Here is a 26363-nt window from a genome sequence, read left to right as displayed (position 1 = left end):
GACACATGCACATATACATCCATATGGACATATGCACACGCGCAAAGTTATACGTAGAGCACGTAATAATGCAAACTCAATACTTCTTCAGTATACACACATAGCTTGCAAGCAATAAAATGCTATCAGGAAATGGCTCTTTAGGACATGGTAAAGAACTTCTGGTATACTAACAGAATATATAACATCAGTATACAAAATGGTGATGTTCAAACAGAAACAAACTATTTTTATGAAGACAAAATGTTTGATTAAAAATAAACTCCAGCTACTAATTTTGACATGGCTTTACATCACCAACCTGTAAATGCTTACCTTGAAGTCTTTGGCACACTTTCTATATTCAGCCACATCACAAATCGCTAACATGCCTCCCATGCAACTGTAGGAATATTGCTGTAGGTGTTCATAGATAAGTCGATGAAAACGAACTCCAAGCTCCATCAAAACTGTGTCCACGTTCTTACCATCCATAGAATTTCTAATCTTTTCCACCTGCTTTCTAACATAGCCACAGACTTTAACGCAAGCCTAAACACACACAAAAAAAAAAAGAAAAAAAAGAAAAAAAGAAGAATTAGGTAACTTACTTTCACTTTCTAGAAAACTGTTCTTCTCAAAGTGGCTTCCACATCACCAGCGGAACATCAGTCATCAAGTTTTTAAACTTCCCACAACACTTCACTGAAATTAGTCGTTTTCCAATAGTTCTACTTGCCACATCAAAATGCAAAAATGCAAGTAGAAAGATAGATGCAAGGCAATATTCAATTAAGTTATAGTTCACATCAGAATAGAACAGTTTAATCTGGGCTGTTAATTCAAACAATAATGAACTAAGGAGTAGAAGGGAGTGATTAAAAAACCTCTTGTCAGCTGTAATTATAAACCCAAATTAACAGCCATACAGGCATCTTCACCCTTCCCACATAGTACCAGACTCTACATCCTACTGCTCTACTTCTCTCCTTCCCAACTGGCTGCCAGCATTGAGGCAATGCTCTCCCTTCCCATTGATTGTAGTTTGTTCTCTACTCCTCTCTGCATTGCTCCCTAACAAGAGCCTAATGTAACCCAGCACTACAGCTTCTCAGCAGCCTGTAGGCTGGGATTCAGACAAATTCAGTGGTAGAGACAACGTTCTGCAGCAAAGAATGTTCATGCCATACCTGTGATGCTTTGTCATGCTCCTGCCATTCTAAGGAGAAAAAATGCCCAGCAACTAGAGAGTACCTGATAATTGATTTTCTGAAACTAAGAGCTAAAAGCTAATTATCAGCTGAAAACCTCCTTCCAAATCTGGGCCTCTTGGGAGGGGAAGGAATGTGACAGTTTGTCCAGCACCTACTGATTTGTGTCTGACACTAGATACAAAACTGCCAATGTTCCTTTTCAGCTTAAGAAAATAGTCCACAACAGTTTGGAGGTACTTAGTGCAAAATGGAACAGCTAAGTAAATTAATCAAATGCACATGTTGTTCCTTACCGAACATGTGTTAGACATCTCATACCTGATAATACTCATGAGCTTTTGAAGCTATACTGATGAACTGGGACTTAGTTACTTACATTAGTATATTGAATCAAAACATTGTTTTCATCTTCTGGTTTAAAATCTGTCTTCTTTTGCTCTGCAGCCAAGATGTGCTTCATCTGTCCAATCATACAATTCAGTGTCCTTTAAAGTTACAAACACAGATTGGGTTTTGAAGGGAACATTTTAATTTCCTTGATTTTTATATTTACATATACTAATATGATTCTATACAAAAGTAAGTAGCATAAAGCAAGAGGAAAATCCCCCACTACCTAACATTTGAGTAATCTACAGAAGATACACTAAAAGCAAACATTTATTGTAAGAAGCAAGCAGTGCTCGGACGTGTCAAAGGAAGTACTTCATTTAACAGACACGCACACACACACATACGCACTCTTCTGAAGTTGCAATGCAATTCTGTGGAGAAGATACAATTGATTTTATGTAAGCAGTTAGGAAAAGGAGAATCAGCCAAAAAAAACCCCAACCACCCTAAAAACTCTTTCCTCCTAGTTCAGTGTCTTGGAGCACAGCACACAGCATGCTGGCCAGCTGGTTTTAAAGGAGACACATTAATTGTAAGGTAATCCATTCAAATCCATTCAGAGAAATTGGATAGCACTCTTCAAGAATGAGGGAATCAGAAAGCTGAAGGAAGTGTTCAAAAGAGTTTAGTAGAATTAGATCACATTGCATATTATCACATTGCATCAGAAAACACTTGGAAAATGAAGGGGGGCAGGAAAGGAAAAACCTCTTCCTTTGCCAGAGCTTGGTATTTCTCTTTCTCATAAATCTAATAGAGTTTTAACAGTGTCATTTACTTCTCCCTTACAGGATTTATCTTTTCAGAACATTATCTAAGGTCAAGGCCCTGGTTTACTTTAAGTCCAAACCAAAGGTCAAACAGCACAGCAGCCGAGAGAGAGGCTGCATACCTCTCTCAGTGCCTACCTTTGCCAGGAACCTCCCTCTGCATGTCCTTTGTTTTTTTCCCTCCACTTTTCTTCACCCCCCTCACTCCTCCAAACTCCCTGAAGAAAACAGTCAAGGCCATTACGGGCCTTGAGGGATACAAGTTGGGGTGAAGGGGAGAAAAAAATATGTATCCTAAGAGGAAATAAACTCCTTTTTTCCATACGTAGAGCTCAGACTTGCATTTCAGGTGTAATTCATTCAACAATCCACATACCAATAGATATTTAAAGAAATTTTATCTTGCATTCTCAATTTCCATTTTCAATAAATACTCCCAGAAGGCTGTTTACACAGAATACATACTGAAATAAAACCAGCTAATTTTGTTTGGCTAATACATCACTTTTTCAGAGGTAGACAATTGCTATGAAAGGCATTCCAGAAGCTGCTATTGGACTTTTTCAGATTGGATAGTGTTGAAACCATCAAGTTTAAAAAATATAAGCAAATTTGTAAAACTTGATCATTCCTTTAAGCCAGACAATCAATTCTCAACAGCATCAGTGGCACCACAAAACAGCATGTAAGCAGGCACACAGACACATTTTACATGTAACATTCAACTAAAAACTAACCTCTCTCTTCTATGTGCCACAGCACAAATTTTTTGAAGTCTCCAACCACATACCGTTTTCCAACAGGGACTTGTTCTCCTAAGTCTTACTATCACTTTTAAGAGATACACAGTTACAAACTATTCTAAAGCTGATAACCAACCTGTATTTGTCTAGATCTAAGCTTATGGCCTCAATGGTTCAAGTATTTCAAGCTTTCTGTTTAAACACCTGTCACTTCCAGCAGAAGCAGCTAAAATCTCAATTGCTACTTACACATCCCCTACCTCCACCTTTCTTTTTGCACCTACAGAAAACACAGCTGCAAATAACATATCAAATCTCTTCCTCCTCTCTCTGCAGAAAATACCCAGTGGGACACAAATGCAACGCCTGTTTTTCCTACATAGTGCTGTTCTCATCCCTCTCCAGTATGGTGTGATCCTTACAAAAAACTCAGTAATAATTTCCAGAGTAGCCCTCATTACCCACAGGATGGCTTATTTCCATTACTGCAGAGAGAAAACAGGCACAGAAAGCTTAGGTAACATGTTTTTGGTTGACTAATGCCACCTTGAAATATGGGAACACTACACACTTCCAGGACCAAAGTAGGGCATCACACAATAGCTCCATTTCCTAATATTAAGCATGTTAGTTTGTTATTTTCCTCTGCTGTGAAACAGCTATGATTTTAATTTACAATTTTTATAGCTATCCCCTCATTTGGGGGGGGGGGGGGTGGGGGGGAGGATGAGGGGGGAGATTAAACAAGTCACTCACAAACTCAAAGCAAGTCAATGTCAGAACCAAAATTATTCCAGGTCTACAGACTTCTATGACTAGGTCTAATCCATAGCACTGCACAGATTCAAGCAAATCATCTAACCTATTTTTGTCAAACTTTGCTCCTAATGGAAATCCTGCAAGTCTTTAACCTATTTCAATCATCATTCCTCCCTCCTCTGAAGTATAAAAAAGTAGTTTGAGACAATAAGGTAAAACTGAATTATTGCACTCTTTCAACAGAACCAAAATCCTTTAACGTCCTTCCAGAAGTACTTCCAGGTCAGAAATCTGCCATGGAAAATACCCACCCTCTAAACAAACAAAATGTAAATTTCCTACGCACAATAATGCATACTTATAGAATTTTAAAAAATCAATTTTGTGTTCAGAAATAATTCACCCTTAAAAGGAAAGCTAACGTACATCACAAAGGAGTTTTACAAGAAGTAATTATTAACAGAAAGCTTAAATCTCTACTTGCCTATCAATGCCCATATCCAGCTTCACTTCCATTTGTTCTATGATATCCTTTTTCTTCTGAAGGCATTCAGATAATTTAGGAGAAGAACTGCAACAATATAGAGGGTTGAGCATGTGACAGTGTTAAAATATCAGAACAAATTTGTCTGCTGGGTCTGCTACTTACAACAGGATTTTGTGAAGATTTCCCATCACGTCAGAAAGGACTAGTTTAGATGGAGTTAGCTGGCTTCAGAACAACAAATCAACAGCCTGAACAGCCATCTGACCCTGAGCAGGATTTGCTGAGTGCTGACGGTCAGTACTGCAACACACTTCAGGCAGCATTGTGCCTACCGAGCAATGCCTCTCAGCTGCTGCCAGCCCCCGGCAGGCCAGCGAGTAAACCCAGCCTTGCATGCACACTAATTCACAGCACATCAGTGCGCTCTACCTCGAGCGTATCCAACCCGTAGCTCCCAACAACACGCAGCTTTCATGTACTTCACGTGTGGCTCCCAAGCCATGGCCAGCTGCTCCCTCTGCAGAGCCTGTGAGGTACCCCCAGGAGTCTCAGCAGCCCTGATATCGCCAGCTCACCCCAAGGCGCAGCCACAAACCCCCTCCAGTCCCGGCCTGTAATGCAGCAGTGAAGTCTCTAAAGAGCAACTTGTCTCTCCTTCCTATCAATACTCTTGGAGCTCCCTCTCTCCCATTAGTTCTCCCAGGAACCAGCTGGTTTAACTTCCCTCCTTCCCCCTCCCATTACAGTATTTTATCTTCCCACAACATCAAGCTGAACCGCTCCAAAAACAAACTCCTCTTAATAGAAATGAGGAATGAAGAAAATTGCTTTCTTTACTGAAAATGACCATTCACGAAGGAAATGTTAATCAAAATAAAGGTACCTGATCAATGGCATCAGATGATCATTGAACTGCTTGTCAAATAAATGGAAAATAGTATTGGCCTGGTGGACAACATCCAAGAAATAAAGATTTGCATTCTTTGAATCAGAAGAGGGAATGCCTAAAGCAAAGAAGGTTTCATTAGGATTGTAACGATATGCAGTTCTTGTAATTAGCATGATGATTTTTTTAAATATGCAGAATTTTTCCGTGAATGCTTAAATCACAGGCTTAGAGTTTAAAAAATTTACCATGGTGCCATATATAGAATACTTCTTATAGCTATATCAGGTAATAACCATGAGCACAGAAATATCTTGCTTTTAAAATTTCTAAGGCAAAATGGAACAGCCAATGTAAAAAATTTGTCAGAACACGAGTTTTATGCTTTCATGTAGGAAAGATAGGTTCTCACTGTCAAGATTTTAACTTCTTTAATACAAGCAATTTTTTTATTTACTGCCACTCTTTAAAATGCACAGGTATACAAACAAACACGGAATTCTTATAAAACATAATACACTAAGCCCTAATATAAAAATATTCTCCTGCTATGGCACAGAAAACAATTAGAAGAGGTAGGGAGTGCTGATGTCCCAATTTCTGTGACACACATGATTTTGAAGACAGTAGCATGTTTCCATCTGCGCATCAATTCCCCAAATGGAAGTTACACTTTAGAAGACATTAAATGCTGACTCCCAAATGTACAAAAGAAATTTCATTTAACCAATACACTCCGAACAAGGCCAATCAATAAGGCACAGCAAGGACCTGCAAAGATCATCTGCACAAAAAGGCCAATGAGATGAAATGCTCAGGAAATACTACACTCACCAGCAAGGCCTGTTTCTAATGCATAATCGATGTGTTCAGTACATAAGAACTCTACAAGCATAGAAAAAATTCTGAAAGCATTCTTCGGTAAGTCAGATGGATCAGAGAGCTTTAAAGAAGAAGAAAAAAATTATCCTAAAGGTCAGTTCTACATACATTTGAAAGTTTATCCGATATTGCGTAGGAGATAAGCTTAAAATGTAACAAGTATTCCAGAATAATTAGAAATTTATTCTAAATGAAAAGTATCCATAGAGAACTATTCAGGAACAGCCTTTAGTATCAATAAACCCGTCAGCATTAACAAGTAAACTGAAGCTAGCACGCAACAGGATGCTACAAAAAGCAAAAGTATATACCTTTTCTAATAATAATAGTAATAATAAAGGAAGTTATTAATTAATAGTCCTTAAAACACAATTGTCCAGATATAATCTCAGGAATTACCTAAACTGCATACTACTGGATGCTGGGAAAACGTATACAAAGATGACTCTATCCACACCCTGCCTTTTTTCTCTTTTACTAAGCTTCTGCCACCAGCCACAAAGACAGGACACTGGGTTAGATGGACCTTCAGTTTCACCCAGCGCAGCTGTTCTTTTATCATTGCCACAGTACTGCAGAAAAAATAATACAGGCTGAACCTCAGCTACATTTACCACAGTTCAGCTGGAGTCAACGGAGCATGAAAATTTTTATTAAGTGAAGTAATGCCCACATATACACAGAGCATCTGTACCTTCATGAGCTGTAAGCAACATGGGATTTTGGACAGAAACCTGTCAGTAAATCCCTTTTCTAAAGAAAGACGCGACAGGGCTTTTGCACATAAGAAATATGGCTTTGGTTTTTAAGGAATTATGTGAAGACTTTATGAAGCTAAGAGTAAGAAAGATTACTATTGCAATTCAAGTTAATTTACGTAACAACACGCCCAAAGATTTCTGCTATACTCCCAAAAAAACCAAAACAAAAACCCCAACAACAAAACACCATTACAGAGATTTCCAAACACCAAAATTTTGCAATATACGGTTACGTGCAGAATTACCAACTTATTTTTCCTAAAGCAGTCACAGTTGGGACAGACGGTGTATTTGCATGCATCTGTCATGTGATATAAATATTACAATTAGTTAGCCAAGGACACGTTTAACTTCTCTTTTGCATAGTGAGTCACTCTGTCCACAAACAAAACCCTAGCAGCATGTATGATAACAGAGAAGTTATACACCTGGAATTCTAAAAATCTCCTTATATGCTGAGATCCATTTAGCATTGGTTTCCACCCCAATACATATGAAAAATTCTGATCCCCACAGGAAAGAGAAAAAAAAAAAGAAAGAAAAAAAGTTGTACATAATTAGAAAAGGTTAGTTTAGTATCATGAATTTAACAAGTGTTTCTCGCAACTACCATATTAAGAAAAACAATGATCTACCTGCTTGTCTTGCAGTCACTGACTTTCACCACTAGGAAGGTGGTCATCCCAGTGTATACAGGTAACAGTCTTATATCTGTATTTTGTTATATCTTTGGCCCCTCTAAGTATATAAAATATTAAAACTTCTAAATATCTAAGATGTTAAGTTTTTCTGCACTAAGTTAATTTAGAACGTTACAGGCATTAGAATTTGTTAGAAATCAGTGCAGTGAGCTAAAAAAATCCCTAGCATTTAAGTTTGCAATTAAATTTCAAGGGTTTTCATTTACACTAAAGTATCAGACAAACAGTAATTGACAGGCAGTAAAACCAGCGATTTAATCAGAGGGAAAACACTTTTTTTGTTAGACTAAAGCAATTAAAGAACAGTAGAGAGTTACCAAGGTAAACCATGTTAAAGATTATTCCTCTCAGCATTTTATTGGAGATATTCTCTAATGCTAGAGGAAATGGCACTTCACACAGAAAAACAACTGTTGAACTATTCTTTGTATTTTTAAAGCAGGAAAAAAAATTACACTAAAGGCTTCTCAAGTCTTGGGTCTAATTTAGTAAGAACAGCAATGCAGACAATACGTTTAACCCTCCCCACTTCTTCCAAAAATAGACAGTATTATAAGCCACAAAGTACAACTAGATCCATATTTAAAATCAAACCCTTAGCCTCCACCATGACCGTGATTCAGTGAAGAACACAAAAGAGATTTAATTTGTTTAATAATGTCCTTCCCTTCTTCCTATCACACTTCAGCTGAAAATTGAACCTCATGATTTAATTTCACACACAAAATTATATCACTAATGGAGATCACAGGAAGCAAACTTACCCTGTGACATCTTTCAAAAGCTTGTTTAGTTTCTTGCAAAAGGTTAACCACCACTTCTTGTGACAGAAAAGTTTCTCCATGTGTGTCAATACTTGGCCCCAACGGTAAGTTTGTACGTTGCCTTATTCTCTCTTTGAGGTCTTGAATACTAGAACAGAGATATACCAAAAGAAGATTTCACTGGATGGAAATTTTGAAGCTCAAATTCAACAGTGATTTAGGGTATTTTAGTTGTTAACTTAAAAAACAGAACCCAAGACACAGTTTAGGATATGCAAGCATTAAGACAGTCTTGCAAGCTTAAAAAAATTGCCAGTAAATGCAAAACTACCACCTCTGATCCCATGGTCAACTGTGTTCAACCATGGTGTGTTCACACCACGGGACCAGCTATTCCCCATTGTGGAATAAGAGTAATTTCAATTGAATCCTATGGCACTTATGCCCTGCAGACAAAGTTTAGCCTTCATACGTTCTGTCACATTGTACTTTAAAAACACTAATGAGAGCTTTCTGTCTCATCCACACCCACAAATACTCTCATCCTTATCCACTACCTCAGCAGTCCTGATTTAGTCAAGCATGCTCCAACACATTTCCATGCATAAAACAACCCATAAAGTCAGTCACTACAATCAATTTAATTTTCCCCAAGAAAATTAAATTTTCATCTTTGTTTTTTAATTCATTTAATTCCTTTGCTGCTGCTCTTCTGTCCAAATCACTTTTCATTCCTGACAGACTGAACCCAGTAGCTCTTTGAAAGGTGCAGTAGTCTTATCACCTCTGCTTCACACAAGTTTTAATTCTTCTTTCCCACTTCTCACTACTCCTTTATTAGAGTTTCTCTACCCTGAGGATAATGAAGTCTTGTTTTACCTTTCTCTAAGTCCATTGCATCTTCTGGGCTCATTAAGAGCTTTCTCACTGACATTGCTATGGTCTTTTCCCCTTCCTAGGTCTTGGGAGGGGACCACAAGACCTGGGCAGGTGAAAAAAAATGTATGCTTTTAGATACACACATATACATGCTTTAGGTACCTTAATTTTGCTTCAGTCCTTTTGTGGATCTGGATCCTAAGTTGAAACATAGGTTTAACTGGTATTTTTCATTTCCCATGAGCGTATAAATACCATGCATCACCTTTCACATGTACTGAGAGCAATACACTTTTTAGCAGAAGTTAACATAAAGTGATAGCAAATTATAAAAAGCTGTAGGTCATTTTAGAAGCCTGCTCTTTTGCAGTTCATCACTGTACATCTGACATGGCAGATACTATGCTTCTCCCCTTACCACCTCCCTTCCATTTTACATGTACGAAACTTCACAGAAGAAACTTACCCTCCAGTGCCAATGGACCTCTTCTGATGGTTTTTGGAATCATAATAGCGTTGCAGAATCATAGCACTCCTACTTTTCAAATAACCAATTTCCACCTCAATGTAATTCTCCAAGTAGGAAATGAAAATGGATTTGATAAGCTTAGACAAGAAAGTCTGCTTATCAGTACCCAAGTTAAATTCCATCAATTTGCTTGACAGATTAGTAGTTCTTTATGCAAAAGAAAAAGAAGGCGAGAGGAGGAAAAGGTTGAATTTGTATGAATTACAGCATTACATGTTTGTAAAGTACACAGCACAACGGAATCCTGATTGTGATTAAGACTTCTAGCAGCTCTACACTTAAGTAAAGAATTTCTCATAATTAATGTTTTTACATTACAGTACAATTGCAATCAAGTCGCCAGTGAGATGCAGAAGAGTGGCTTTTGCACAGTTTTAAAATTACTCTCAAAGATCACTATACTAAATACTTCCCATTAAAAATAATAATACCAATTTTAAATTCTTTAGTAAAGCAATCATTGTAAAGGTTAACGGCCATAAAAAATTTTAAATTTTTATGAGAAGTTTACATTTTTTGCTTCTCCTCCTACATCTTGATAATAAATCAATCCATTATAAGAGAATATCTACAACAATAATTTCATCATCAATATATAAATACCTTGTATATAGATCATAGAGATTCTTAAGATACTGTTCTGCATCCGATTTTCTGTGTTCTTCTAGCTGATCCTTCACATAACTCTGTAAAATTTGGGTACATCAGTTAGAAGATTAACTAACAACAACAGGTCCTTCTCACTACTTGCTAGATTATATGTAGTTTACTGTAAAGTGTATATCTTAGTTAAGGTAATTCATATATTCTTTGTTTTTAAATCTCTAATTTACAGATCCTGCATTATCTACAGATAGAGTTAAATGCATCTTCTAGAAGAAAATTATTTAACAATACAAAGCAGTAGTGTGTGAAGCAAAGACAAAAGACAGATTGCTTTGAAAATATGCTTGACCAACAAACACAAAATCCCCTCTTAAGAATCAAAAGCACCAAAGGCCTAGGGGCATTTCTGCAGTTGACAGTAAGCAAAGGAGATGCTTACATATTTGTTTATCATAATACATACACAAAGCAGATACAAGCTTAGAGCCTTCTTGTCATTGAATATTTGGACAAAAATATTATTCACCATAAAATACTAAGTCAAAACTGACACACAAATTTGGGGTTGAAACACAGGCTCAATCTCTATACTATAAGGACAATAACATCTACAGAGAAATTGCTTTTTGCAACAAATAGTCATGTTGTTGATGTTACACACTTAAAGGAGTGTATCTGCAGGATGGTAAACTTAATATTTTCAACTATTCCAGACTTTCACATACATATTGCATTAGCTGCGAGACAATATTCACAACGTAAGTTATTTTTGCTTATTCAATGCTAACCTCACACATGAAACCCAATTCCAAGAATTAACAGATTAAAGATACTTATTAAATGTTAAACTTCTTTTCCTGACATATTCTTGGTAGGGGGCATACAGAAGAAATCAAATATGCGTGTGACATCTTGTAAATTAGCTAACAAACACACTGATTCTCTTATAATTTTACATATTGAATTTGAGTATTTTCAGTTGCACTGTATTCAGAGTACAAGCTGCTTTATTTGATATAGGCTTGATTATCTGTCTGAATTATCACAGAGCAATCAGCTGTGATTCTACATCCTCATACAAGGTTACAAATATTGTAAATTCTCATTAATTGTTATTACTAGATAGAATATTTTTGGATTAAAAGCTTCCTCAATGAACTTCAGCATGTTAAAAATTGAAATACCTGAAGTTTAACTTCAAAGATATTTTGAATTAGTTTGGCTAGCACAGTCTCCGGATTGCTAAAGACTTCTCCGACTTGCTTATTCACTCGCTGGCAGAGAATGGCTGCATCTTCAAAGACGTCATTCCTCAGGAACGCACCCTAGGGTTTTAGAAGCACATTTCATAATATATTTACAACCACCTTTATGACTAAATAAATCAACACCCAAAGAGATACATGTAAAACAAAATGCATTACCTCTTGACACTGTTTTATGTACACATCAACGCAATGGGAATAGCCCTATGGAAGGAGCAAAACAACTCAGGGTTAAAGGAGGTTCTCCATGCTTTCAGTATAGAATGAAATCAAGGAAATACAACCCCTGTGAAAAAGTTATTGCAAAAAACATAGATTCATCAAAAGCGTAGACTCTTTCAAACCCATTTTTGTCACAAACCTAAGGTAACATCACTTATCACCCACTCTACATGGATATACACCACAGGTTTCAATACTCTTTCTCAAGCATGAAAGTCAGTTCACACACATACAAGACAAAATTATCTCAGAATGGGCTCTACTGACACTGCCTCCAATCCCCCATCATCTGCCTCTTCTATTCCCCTGCATTTGGTTTCAGATGGAACATCTCAGTATTTTTAAAGTTATATGTGTTATCCAATACGGTGGTTGTGCCCATGCAAATGTGCTTACTTAAAACAGGCGCTTATTGTATCATGGGTTATTTTATGTATTCATTTAAATTAAACTCCTCAGTTTTTACCTTAAAATGAAGCAAAACTGCTGCTACTTCCCTCATTCTTGAGATTTCGCCTCTCCGCTGTGCACTGGTGAACTCTTGAATTAGCTGGCACTCTAAATCATGGTACTTACCTGGAGAGGGAAAGGGGATAACAACAAAAACCCATCAGGCTACATAATACAAGCACTGACAAAAACTGTAATACTGACAGTGTTGCATACTTCTTTAATCACCTTTAACAATTCAAATATAGGAATATGGATTGAACTGCATAGATAACTTACTTGCTATCTTTGATTTTACTTCAGAAAACCTGTTAACAACAAAAATACCATGATTAAATTCAAATCCACATCACAAGAGAAATCACAGACATGCTAGATCACGGGTAACAGGCACTCTACTTAAAAATGAAAACATGTGTAACTTTTCTGTCATCTTTGTGTTATGCTTTATATCCATAAAAACCTACAAGCATCTAATTCAAATCTAGCATTAAGTCAGCACAGCAAAATTATCCCATGAAAAGTCTGTTAAGCAGTTTAGGATGTGTACTTAAAGATGATCCTACAACATGAGTTTGTGAACACAAATTTGAGAATAGAGGAGACAGAAATAAGCACACAATCCATCTCAAAAGCTAAATGAATCACTAAGTAAAGCACCAAAAAAGTAGACAAGGGAAGCATCAGAAAATTATAGCTATGTGAAGACTATTTTTTTTCTTTTTAAAGATGTTCAGATAGAATTTTACCTGTCAAAAGGCAGTTCCTGTGCAATCAAATGCAGTTTCTGAATAATATCAGCTGCCTCTTTAATCTGTTAAGAGTAAAACATGACAGAATTATTAAAGGAGATCTGATCGTGGGCTATATCTCTCCTCCCCCTCCACTGTCCAATTTTCATACATATCATTCCTATAACTAAAGCTGGTTGAGTTGATATACCTGTGGAAGAGATCACCCCCTTTAAGTTCCTGTATGTACTTTTATGGTGCTTAAGGTTTTGGGGTGTTTTTTTAACATAAAATTATATAGGTCAAAACATGATTAGAAGTCTTTTATTACATGTTAACATTGCATGTCTATGTAGGTGTCTAAGCTACCTGGACAAGTAACTCATCACCACACTATGCCAACGTAGCTGTACAGCTTGCAGACCAAAGATTCCTCAGGGCTGATTAGATCAGAATGTGGCTAAAGCAATCTCATGAAAATTTGCACACTTCCATTTGGGAATAAAATATATAGCTGTAACACAGAGCTGGCTGAACTGCAACATTAAACTTTACAAGGGATTAGGATAAAAGTCTTACTGAATCACACCCAAGTAGAAGAGATCTCTGTTGAACTCAGAAGTGAAATGGCTATCAACCCTTTCATACATGTCAGGAAATGCACTGGAGAATTCTTTGCAATTGATGAAATTAGCTGTGTAGCTGTACCCAGAAAAGCCATGACAATGCTTGGCATGGAGAGGGGAGGAAGGGCAAAAAGGGGATCAAAGCAGAGCATAGTTGGAGTACCTCACCTTCTCCCAAGGAAGGAGAAATGGAAGCTATATTTGAAACTCTAAACTCTGAGGACCAAAGCAAAGATCAAGAAGAAAGTCAGTTAATCATGCATCTACAGAATAGAAGTAGTCACATGTATACAAAAGCTACCAAATAAAGTTAATGCGGCATGCAAATTTCTGCTCTGTCCTGGACAGCAAAACCTTTTATCATTTATTCTTCCATGATCAATCAGCATGGGAAGTGCACCTCAGTAGAGCTTAGTGACAGTTTCACTAGGCTGACTGAAACCATAAAAAACAGCAAGTTGAAAATGTGGGGAATACAGCTGGTTGCAACTGAAGTTCAGTGGATTTAAGCATACAGTGTTGACTGGCCCAAACCAGACACAGCTCTGGGATGGCTTTACAGGCTTTATTATGCTGTCTTGGTGACTGGAAAGCACCTCGAAGGGGGCAATGAAAGCTCTAGCTACTACATTCAGCAAAACCTTTATAAGTTGATACAACAGAGAACATGGAGAACATACAGTTTGTCTTGTTTTTCCTGTTAGTCATGTTCCAGGGAACTGCAGTGAGAGTAAGGGAAGTAATGAAATCCTATTCTCCCACCACTTAGAGCAGGTTGGGATTAAAATTTTTCAAGAATAGAACAAGAGAGACAGGTAAGAATACAGAGCACATCATGCTAGGTTGGTTGTTCAGCAAAAATAGGGGCTCTCATAAATTATATCCATTCTGCTTATTAAGAGCAGCTTATGTTTTGAACTGTCAGCTTCCAATAGCCTCTTAAGTCAAAAGCAGCTACGCTCCTCAAATAAATCCAATGAAACAGCAGCTATTTCTATTAGCTTACAGCAACTTTAATACCTAACAATTGTGATCAATACTGATGTCATTAGAATAGTGTATATATTAGCAGTTATTCACCAATGTTACAAAAAAAAAACCCCACACCCAAATCACCCCATAAACACAACATTTTCTTTGTCTCCTCTTCACACAATAGCTGTTAACTAACTTAGATTTTATTGAATTCAGGGCCTTTTCTTATGCACAACAGAAGCCATGACAAATCAATTCTCCATGGTTTCTGCTTAAATCGAGACATATTTCATTTTTAATTGTATCAGGCTTCTGTAAACTATTAAACCAAAATAAATATAGATTCTATAAAATACAACTTAAATGCTATAACATATCTGGAAAAAAATCTGAAAAATCATGGACAAATAATGGCAAGAGAATTTTGAAACAAAATACTTTTATGAACAAGTTAAAAGGCATAACGGAATAAAGTTGAGTGCAGAACATAAATAGCAAAAAGGATGTAAGAATAATAGTAAACATTAAACACAGGACAATGCTATTGCATGATAAACAAGTGAGCTGTTAGATTGTTTTGATAGCTTAATTGTTTTAACTGGAGGGATCTGCTCACTTCAAGACTCTTCAGTACAGGAGAGGGACTTGTTAGCTGGCAGTGCAAGGGAAGTGATAAGGATTCAGAGGATGAAGACACTCAGTACGTAACACAGGACAAGCTAGCAAGGAAAAACCTTCACAGAGATGATAAGTTAAAAATTGCTTAGTACAGCTAGAAGAAAGTAATATGGGAAGCAACAACTTGAGTGTAGGGGGGGAAAAAAAGAAATCCAAAAGATTTTAAGAACTGACCTAGGAAATAACTGCATTATAATTCTTTTCTTGCCTCTCCTTTCACAGTATCCCCTGCCCTCAATGTCTCAAAGAAAAACCCACACTTGTGAGGGATGCGATAGTACAAAAATTGTAACATACTCCAAAACACTAAAACCCACATCAGTTTGAAGATCAGAAGACACTGACAAAGCATTAAGGTTTTACATTGAAGAATACTTATTACTATCTCATACTTTAAAACTATTTTTAGTTCAAGGATGTATTAAGATGTGATAACACATGTCTAGGCAGGTTCTTTTATAAACACTACTTTATTTAGTATTTAAACCAGGAGGCAAAAAGTTACAGAACAGTACTAACCTACCTTGACTGAAATTAGTCTCAGTAAGATAACTTGTATCCAGAAAATCTTGTTCATGTTCCCACACACTTCCTCTGCAAACTGACACAAGACTTCTGGCCTTTACTACATTTGTCTTCCTCCAGATTTGCTGAATATCTTATTATTATTCTTCAGGGTATATAAAGATTAATTTGTTTACCAATTTCCAGGTTTACCCTATTTATCTACCAGTTTTTTCAGATCCTCCAACAGAAGGTATTATGAAACTAAGTTATAAGTAGAGTGAAAGTTGAATTCTATATGAGACTTTTCAACAGGCATATTTCTTTTTAACTTATGCTTTGTTGTTTACCATGTTGCCATTAAGTATTTTTAAAATGCATGTTTTATTTCTACTTAGGGAGAAAATAAAAAAATAATTAAAAAAAAGACTAACTTACACAGATCTGGAAAAGGCTGTCCATAGAAGAACTTTTGTTACATTGGAACATTTCTGTTTTCCTTGAAGTCTGAGAAGTTTTTATGTGCTCCCTCTTTGATTAGGGCAAACTATCAACTGGTAATTACCATATACCCACAGACCATGAAACGAAAGTCACTATGCAGCTGACTTCTTGGGAATACAACTATATGAAATGATTAGTTTTTCATTTCCCTGAGAGATACCTTCAGCTCAGTAAAGAGGGGATGACTATTAACCTATTCACGGGTACTTTATGAGCTGCATTTCAAGCACATATTTTTTGCTGAATGTGCAAACCAAGTTTTTGCTGTTCTCATATACTGTAACTTTTTCCTGACTACAATCAAACCACTGCACAGAATTTAAGGAGAGCGGGAAAATTCTTTAGGACACACCTAAAAAAAAACCCAAACCAATAACTTTACATGTGCCTTTTGCTTGCAGCTGGACACTTTTCCTTCAGTTTATTTCTATTAGCCACACCATTCAGATTATATTTGCTTTATGAACATACTCTTGAAGCATAAGAACAACAAAATGCTTTAACATTTCTTTGAAGTTTTCCTGCCCGGTTCCTCTAAATTCAGAGGGTGGAGACATAACCACAGGACTATACAAAGCCCAAAGGCATGCTGTGACAAAAAGGTATCCAAGGCCAGTGGACTGACCCAACAGAGTAAAGTTTCACAAAGAAGCTGTATTCAGAAACGTTCTGCATTACAGGGTGGATCTGAAGCAAGGGGTTCAAAGGAAAAAGGCAGATATTGTATGCACTCTAAAGTTGCCCTCCCAGCGTTTCTCAAATCTCTGATAATTTCATAAAATGAAAAATGCCAACATTGCCACATTAAGCATCACTGAATACAAATGCTTTATCAGCAATCTGCAGCCTAGTGTTGTTAATTTACATTTCAGAACAATGAAACTTTAACAAGTCAGTCACTCACTGGTTTGAAGTCTGACCATGGTAAGTCATGGTAGCAGCTTGTAATTAGGGCAGTACTGCTTATTGCTTTGAACTGCTTTCATCCCGCTGACAGCCCTTACCTTTTCAGAGTTTGTAAAAACATCAGACTTCAGCTCTCCATCCAGAAACTCATTAAAGTATTTCATCAGCTTCTGAGCCTCCACAGCCCGTTGCCGTGGCGTGTTTACCCCCTCCAGTTGGTCGCCAAGGTGACAGACCTTAGTTGCTACATAGCTGATGTGCTCATCTAGTTCTTGGAAATGTTGGAAGGCAACCTGGGAGAACATAGACAGGGACACAAAACTCATGATTTCCACTTACTGTACTTTAGGAAACACCAGATTTACTTCAGTAAGAAGCATACTGAATGCAGGCATCAGCTTTCCAGGTGCTGTGTCTCAGAACTACAGAACTACTCAGAACCACTAATTAAGAACACACAACTGCTTAAAGTTTAGTATCTTCCTTTAAACTATTGTGAAGACTAGCTACTTTCAGAATAGCTAACACTCATTAATGGAACATGCAGATAAGCCCCCTTTGACAGGGGAAATTGTTTTCCATCAAACCCTCTTTATTCTTATCTCAAACAGTAGCATGCTGTACCAAGAAACATTAATAGAGCATGTGATGCTTTTAAAACTTGCACAGCTCAGCACCAACTATACTCGTTAGATTTTACCTGGTTGCTTTTCTGCAGCTCTTGTACTTTCTTGGCAAATTCCTTTGCTTCCTTTTGGCATTGCTGTTCTAGTTTCTCCACTTTTCTCTGGATTCTTTCATCCATTACCTGTAATTCTTGGATATGATTTACAAATTCTTCCAATAATCTGATTTAAAATAAAATACAGGAAAGCAGGATTTAGTTCGAAAGACATTGTCTTCTGCAGAGAGCTTAAAAAAAAAAACTAAGAAAAGAACTTGCCTACAAGGCTGATACAATCATGTCTAACTTACAAATGCCATTTTGTTTTAAATTGCATTGCCCTGCTTGCGTAGAACTCTATGCCTACATAAAAACCTATGTGATCACATAAAAAGTAGGCCAGGGGAGATGGGGATACCTATATACCAATCACTTAAGAACATGGCTTTGCCACAGGTACAAAAATCCCTATATGCCCATCTTCCCTAAATAAGTCTCATCAGGGCAAAGAGAGCTTAGGCCACTACATCCCTTCAATGTATAGGCTATAACAGGAAAATACTTTCTCCTGTACATGTTACTGTAAACTTCTAAATCAGCATCCTATTAATAGGCAACGAATGCCATCATATAGCCTCATAATGTTGTTTTGGTTATAACCATGTTGCTTCCCGACTTCACTTCTTTTCTTCTTGTAACACATACCATTTTAAAGGGGTTTTTTCCTGCCCTTTCCCACCACTTTGATTTTTCTTTCAGACTCACATTTTACTCTTCACAAACACAGTACATCTGAATGCATTCTTAAGTTTCCTCTATTCTTTTTCATTCCATTCTCAATCTCTCTCTTTCTCATTCCTCTTTTTGCCACTCTATCCAATTCCAGTCATCTTTTCAGCTTACACTTTTGTAAACATACCAGTCACTGACGCTCAGGGAATGGATTATTCCCAGATCCTCCACAGCCATAAAACTCATGCTAATATCCAAAAACATATGAAAGATTTGACAATCTGCTGTCCAGGTTTAATGTCAAAGCAGAAGAGGAGAGGAAATGGGAATTCCTTCCAGGGAACTATTTCTAGACTACTCAAGAATCTGCATTTTTACACGTACTCTGTTCAGAAGGTATATTGTGAATGTGAAGCCCTTCCAACCTGCAGTGCAGCTGAAAGGCAGAACGAGCATGGTGTTCCTCTCCCAGCTCCCCATGCACAGGCTAGAGGCTCAGCAACCAGAAGGAAAAAGTAGAACGTATTGTTCTACCTTCACAGGACTCCTTCCCAGTAACAACTACAGTACCTCTCTTGGCCAACAACTAGAGCTTTCTCCGAGCAACACCTAAATGATACTAACATGATTCTCTTTAGTTGCACGGAGGGTCACTGCATTTTCAGTTTTAACTTCTGCTGCTAAAATGACTGGCTTTCACCCTGCTGCTCAGAGCATGCGAACTGCCTTTTTCTTCACTGTATAGGTCTAAAAACCTATTTCAAGTGATACCTTTACAACAGTAAGTGACTTAAAGGCACAGCTTATTAAAGAAAACTGGATTGGGGCAGATGTTTATGACTTCTTTCCTCCACTTCCTGCTTGCCAGAAGCCCAAGAGTAAGCATGTTGCATTAGATTCCACACAAAACCACAAGGAACAGACTTAAGTTTACAGAAGTATATTTAAAATAAAATTTAAATGATAGGAAGTGACACAAAGCATACTTTCAAAGAAAAACCTAGAGAAGTGCAGACAATTTCTATTCATTTTAACAAGCTGATTCAGTTCAGTTTGGGGTTTGTTTTTTAAACAGGTATTGTGCCAACTCAGCACTTATTCAGCAAGAGTACTCAATATACTGAGAGAGGAAAGAATGCTCAAGTAGAAGAGGTAGCTGCTGGTCAGGTTTCTCAGAACAGAAATAAAGACTCCAACATTCTTTCTACGAAACCAAATCATCATCTTCTACAAACAGAAAAGAAAAAACATACACCAAAAGGTCTGTTTCTTTTTGATATTAATTTTGGTTTCCTGCCCAATACTAGAAGATCCCACAGGAAAAATATTTACTGTTGCAGGATTCTCCCACTTGTCCTGGAAAATATGAAAGTGCATCACAGAAGTTAACACAAGCAAACCAGCAGAAATATAGAAGATAGGTTAAATTGAGTTGGTATTGGTGCAAATCATTAACTACCCTAAAGTATATACTAGGCACAACTGTGGAGAAAGAGCCACAGGAAGCAATGTATATTTCCAGGCTTCCTCTCACTTAAAGCACCTGTAAAGCTCTGCATAGGATACAGGCTCCAGAATGAAGTTAGTAATTCCTAAACTTAAGAGTTCTAGCTCAGGTTACTACAAACAATCTCAATCTGGAATAAGATCACGTGGATGAGAAGTCACTAAGGAACAGCTATTGCACTTGCTCATCTCCCGAGTTACAATCGTGTGAAAAGTTAATTATGTCTCTCAAAAGTCTACCAATACTGGTACAAAAGCTAAATAGTAGCACTATTTGAAAGAATTACTCTTTTCAAAACAAAAGTAGATTCAGAGGTTTGGAGCACAGAAGCTTAGATGTGAACACTGCTGTATGAAATTGTGCATCTGAGTTACCAATGCACCACCCAATGCCAGGCCAGTAACAAGAGAGCTGGCTTCTTAGGGTGAGGTTTCTCAACAGAGCCAAGCCAGCTCACCACAAACACAAGAAGGTCCTGCACCACCTCCTCCTTCCTCACTTCCCCAGCCTTGCTCCTTTCCACACCCACATTCCTTCTCACCCCTGGCTCACAGACACACGACCTCTTTTCCCTTTGCACCTGCTCCCAGGCTTTTCTAGTGCCACAAAATTGCTAATGCAACTAGAAAAAAAAGCTCTTTTTTTTTTTTTTTTTTCTTTTTTCTTGTCAGGTTAGTTTTCTGGCATTTTAGTAAGTTAGATTAGCTTATTATGAGATCATGTGCCTAGACCTGGCTCAAGATGAGCCATCACAGTGTGAAGCTAAGAGAAAGGATGAGGAGCACAAGCCCATCATCTCCATTCCACAGCAGCAAGCTGCTTATTGGATTCAGACTATACCACACAAATTCATTTCGAAACAATGTAAGTCAACATTGCTACGTTCCCACCTTTCTTCCCATACTACCTGTTTGTGCTCTTTATTTGCACCAAAACTGTAAACTACTGGGTCTTAACAACAAGCCAGCTCAGGGAGCTAAACTAGCAAGAAACTCATTAAATTGACTTAACTATCATAGCAATGAAGCCTCATATTATGCTTTAATCTGTCAGCTCTAGTGCTTTGGAACATTCATGTCTGACAAGGACAAACAACATCAATTCTCTCCTTCATTCAAAAGGTCTAAATCAGAAAGTGCCTTTCCCTACTCTTGTTACTGAATAATCGGTTCTGAATAATTGGCTTATGGTCACAAATTCTAGCAATTCTCCCAAATGAAAACCTCCTTGGACACACACCAACACTACATACAGGCTTTCTGGTATATGTGTAACAAAACAGTACAATTAGAGATGCATTCACTTGGACCATTAAGCAATTTTATTTTACCTTTTTGGATCAAAAGCTTCTCCACCTCTGGAACCTCCTCCAGGTGTTCTCCATGCCAGGCGTTCAATGTATTCATCCGCCACAAAAGGCTCCTAGCCACAGAATAAAAACTCCTTATGATGTGCCACAGCAGGTTGTTCCCTAAGCAGCTGCTTACACATCATTTTGAAAGCATTTAGAAGCTTTACTACAATAAGAGCAAGTACAGTACTGACAATTCCCCCATCACCTCTTATGTTTACATATTTAATATAGAGAACACCGTTCTTAATATGGTGGGTTTGAACACCTAGTCTATATATTGCCAGACTACTAGCAAAGAATTTGCTGCAGGTCTCTGAAGAGTTGCCTCTAAATCACCTGTCCTTATTTCCAGGTGAGCTTATGGCTTGTCATTACAAAGTGTCTGAACCATGCAGCAGCTACAGTGATTTGAGATATTACATCACAAGACCCAGCCATCAGCTGTGCAGCAAATCAGACAGGAGAACTGATCTGTCCGAAAAATTGTGTCGCAAAGTAAGTTTTCTTTGCAGGTGTTCAACTCTCTGATGCAGTTCACAACAGCGCATCGCAAACAGAACTGACCAAGGCACTGCCCCATAGCAAAAACAGTGAGAGACTGCCACTCGACACTATGCAACATCAAACTGCAGCTGCAGAAACAAAGCAGATAAAAAGGAGAAAAAAAACAAAGCAAGCATAAAAACAGATGATGCACTTTCCCAAGAAGGAAAAACACGGCATGACTGATCTAAAAACACAAGGTTACTCAAGTTTCTTCCATAATATTTGCTGTATCTTCCATAAAAATACCACACAATGGTGAAGAGTTAAGATTATTTCTCCACCCAGCAATGTTTTCTGAAGGCAGAGACCTCATTATAAAACCAAGACCTCCTATTTTAGTTGGCCTAACACTTAAACCAGCTCAAACATTTCTTCACTTAGTTAATACTAAATACTCAAAACATAGCCCAACACCTATCCTTTAAAAAACTAGTATTTATCACTTCAGCTTCATTGGTAATCTAGCAGCATTGTTTAGATGCTAACATAAGCACATCTAAGATCAGTAAGCAAAGTATTTTCACAACCACCAGGATTTCATGGAAAGCTTTTAAATTACATGCAGCAATGATTCTAAAACTGTGAAACACAACCGAACACAGACCTGGGAGTGGCTCTGGTTAATAGTGGTATTTGCCACAACTCATTTCTGATAGTGAAACATGTGACCACTGCTTTTGATAAAGCTTGGTTTAAAAAAAGAATAAAAAAAAAAATACAGACCTCCACAGGTATCAAATTGGTTCCTGTATCAAAAGGTCTAAAACCTTGTCAGAAGTAATAAGGAAGGGGAAAACCAGCATTATAGTGTTATTTTAATAACTAAAACGAAGGGTTGAAAAGCAGATATTGCTAGTTCAAGGTTTGTCATTCCTCAGAAACACATTATGCCCCATCTAGTCAGGCCCCGCTGTTAAACAGAAGGATAAAAGTTTTTAAAATATACTTTGCAATGCCCTGAATCCTACTAGACAGGACAGAAGTTTCACCCTTTCAACAGATCACCCAGTAACTCCTCATCCAAAGACTGACTAGAGGAACTGTGTTTTGCTCAGCCTCCTTGGTTAAGCTTCAAAAATAACTGGAAGATACCACACACAAACCATTTCTCTGCCAGTCGCTCATCTCTTTAACCCGGTTCTTCCTGATATACAATGTTAAGTTTCCTTTATGCGAATCCTTTTCATCAAAAGTTATAATGCAGTGTTTTCAGACCAAGTGTAAATTCTCTCCTTAGGTCATCTTTACATCTAAATGTTTCGGAACATTTTTGCAATTTTAATTTTAGGTGAAATGAGCCATTCAATACAGTAACATTCCCTTCAGGGGAGTCTTCCAGCTTCCCAATTACCTTATTGCTCTTCGCAGCACTTCTCCTTTATATGAAAATCACAACCATAATCTTTCCTCTGAAGATCCCGTAATTCAGCTGGAGTACCACTCTAGTTGCAAGGATACCAATGTCAGGTACAGCGCTATGGAAGAACCCTATATAAAGGGTGCACTGTTAACTGATGCTCTGTGTGTGTATATAACATTTTCTAGATTTCTCCCTTCCTTCAGATGTTCACACTAAAAGATAATTCACATACACACACATAACTTTGAAAATTTTTTTTTCCCAAAACCAACATTTACACAGTTTTTCTGTAAGCCTAGCAAAGCCTCATCTCCTAAGGAAATCTGATACACGTGCCCTAGATGCTCAAAAAACCCCCCCCCAAAAAAACCCAAACCCACACCAATTTTTCTCTATCCATTATGCCTCTATACTCCTCTAAAGCTCTCTCGAGTGCATGTGTACAGAGAGTACCTGCAGCTCACCCCCCCTGCATCCCCAAAACCAGCTGGGCACTTGGCACCAAATACTGTGGTTGACCCCAAAACTCAGTGCCACGCAACCCGCCACGAGGCCAAACTGCACCGGCAGCAGCCCAGTCCCCCCTGCTGCCCTTCCCATAGCATGGGCACTCACGTGAGCTCCCCCTCTTTCGCAATGCTCATCCCGTCTCCCAGTCTGCCTCTCTCCTTCTGCAACATCTGCTATTCTGAAAAACTTATAAACCTGCATTTTGTTTCAACAACCTGACACATCAGCAAAGAGTGTTAATTAGTTCAGTTAGACTAAATGATGGCAGAATCACTGCTATATGCAAGTGTAGTAATATATTAAAGGAGAATAAGCTGGAAAATACCTGTTTTTCAAGAACACTGACATAGGAGATGTGTCCTTCAGCTTTTTAATCATATAACCCCTGTTCTCTATTATTTAAGAAATAGTAACTGCAGGGGATATTATTATGTACAGAATACTGACCAACAGAGAAACAAAATGAGCATTTTCCCTCCAAATTTTCACAAAGGATGTGCTAAAAATAATCTACTTGATTTATAAGCAATAAACTAAGTTCAACAGTGTCTTCTTAAGACATGATTTCACAGGTTCCACTGCAAATCCAAAACTTTTATTTTTGTTTGTATATCGTATCTTCCATATACATTTGCTCTTTTTAATGCTGTCTTGATAATAGGGTTACCTATAGCTGACAGCCTAATTCCTACATTAAGTCTCCTATCCAGTTCTGCAGAAATTGCTGAAAATCAGCTATTACAAATGTCATTTGCAAGTCCTTTGCCTGTTATCAGATGAGCCCCAACAGTCAATTTCTCCACAGCTTTGAACTTCCCTCTAGCTCTAGATAAATTAACCTGATCCTATCCATTCAGCCAATAGTACTGATTTAATAAGAGATATGCCTGAAGTAAATGGTAACTTGGTTTGATCTGCTCTGTATAAATGAAACTAAACTGGACCTAGCCACATTAAAAACCAGTTTAGAAGTAATAATTGTTAAATTACACTTTGAGTTATCTGAGGGAGAATTAAGTCCATGTTGTGTCCGTTTTCAGCACAGCTCCTTCTACTCAGTCGCATATCTATATTGAGAATTACTTTTGAACACACATTCATGAAAACATGGCAATCAAGTACTGGTCTCAGCATACAGCTAAGGATTACTCCCATAATAAGCACATTTTCAGATTCTAAGCTATATGGCAGTGACTTCAAACTATCAGAGTAGGCAACGTTAATTTAGTCAACATCAACAAAACCTCTCTTGCCTTTAGAGTGAAAGAGAAGCAAAAGCAGGAGAGAAAGAAATACCGGCTTCCATAATGGAAAACATCATTTCAAGCCCTATCTAGGCAAAGGTCTCACCTATTTTGCAATTTCATCTTTATTGCTATTGCAAAATGGAACAAATTGTTGCATGACCCAAAGCAGCCAAAACATACAGTCTTCTTCCCACATCCAAGTTATCTCACATTCAACATCCCACAAAGAACAGAATGACACTGTCATCACGTTGAGAAATCAACAGACTCCTAGGACAGTTAGGGAGGTGTAGAGAGGGTATAAAACCTGGCATCTGACCACTTGGAACATGGTATATTAGCCTTGCTATTTTTTAAACCATGCAAGCCAAAAGATGTGAGTCATAACACTCGTGTCATAACAGTGATTCATAAATACAAGTGCACACAACGCATTCGTATAAACCACAGATATAGGATCCTTCAGAAAAACAGGAAGACCTTTCCTGAAGGCTGGGCAAAGCGTGTCCCGGTGTTAAAACACCAAATGAACAACCGGCTCTTGAGTGACTCAGAGAGCAAATACAGGATACCTGGTAACGATACCACATCCCCAAGCGCTAACAAGTAGGGACAAAGACTTTCTCTTAATGCCAGGTCATATCATGAGAGCCCGTGGTCCAGGCCGGGGGAGCGGAATTTGGCAGACTCCTGCTATATTCCTGCCCTGCTCCTGCGCGGCCTTGGGCGAGCTATTCGGTCCCTTCGTGCCTCAGTTCCGCAGCGGCTAAAGGGAGGGCGAAGTTATTTCCCGACGCCAGAAAAGTAGAAGCCGCGCTCAGATACCACGGTGCCGGGGTCAACTGAATCCGTGCCTTCGGGAGAAGAAGAGCGGCGGCCGGGCCTGGCGGGGCCTGTCACCCCGCTTGAGAACGGCACCCCATCCGCTGCGAAGACCCGGGGGAAGGAGGCCCAGGCGTGAGGGTGCGCCGCCAGCCCTCGCCCGAGGGAAGGAGAGGGACTTCATCTCCCCCCCCCCCGGGGCACCACCCCCGCTCTCCTCCCGCCTCACCTCAGCCCCTCACCCCGACACCCCGTTCCCTCAGGTCCCGGCACCCCGCGCCCGCACTCACCCCGGGCGGCAGGGCCCGTTTCCCTCCCCGCCCGAGGAGGAGGGAGCTGGCCGGGGGAAAGCAGCGCCCCGGCCGCGGCGGGAGGCCGACGCATCCCCTCAGAGAACCGGCCGGCCC

The 26363-nt window shown here is 38.4% G+C and overlaps 1 protein-coding gene across 3 annotated transcripts in view; it reads right to left on the bottom strand.

The window, feature by feature from the left end:
- Positions 1-26363, bottom strand: part of EXOC5 (exocyst complex component 5) — a 29314-nt gene that overhangs the window by 2762 nt on the left and 189 nt on the right. The window contains exons 2-17 of one of the 3 annotated variants that reach the window (XM_049828404.1): positions 21448-21539; positions 17915-18062; positions 17313-17507; positions 13040-13104; positions 12570-12598; positions 12307-12416; positions 11778-11822; positions 11538-11678; positions 10351-10433; positions 9685-9894; positions 8340-8487; positions 6066-6174; positions 5229-5349; positions 4343-4429; positions 1570-1678; positions 316-531 (exon numbers count right to left, since the gene is read on the bottom strand). In XM_049828404.1, the coding sequence (XP_049684361.1) occupies positions 316-531; positions 1570-1678; positions 4343-4429; positions 5229-5349; positions 6066-6174; positions 8340-8487; positions 9685-9894; positions 10351-10433; positions 11538-11678; positions 11778-11822; positions 12307-12416; positions 12570-12598; positions 13040-13104; positions 17313-17507; positions 17915-18062; positions 21448-21539 (1908 nt within the window). The remainder of the gene's footprint in view (positions 1-315; positions 532-1569; positions 1679-4342; positions 4430-5228; positions 5350-6065; positions 6175-8339; positions 8488-9684; positions 9895-10350; positions 10434-11537; positions 11679-11777; positions 11823-12306; positions 12417-12569; positions 12599-13039; positions 13105-17312; positions 17508-17914; positions 18063-21447; positions 21540-26363) is intronic. The other 2 variants (XM_049828405.1, XM_049828406.1) reach the window with 2 other exon arrangements.

This window comes from Accipiter gentilis, chromosome 25, assembly GCF_929443795.1.
Source record: "Accipiter gentilis chromosome 25, bAccGen1.1, whole genome shotgun sequence".
NCBI classification, from domain to species: Eukaryota; Metazoa; Chordata; class Aves; order Accipitriformes; family Accipitridae; genus Astur; species Astur gentilis.
This window is presented reverse-complemented; position numbering and strand designations above follow the sequence as displayed.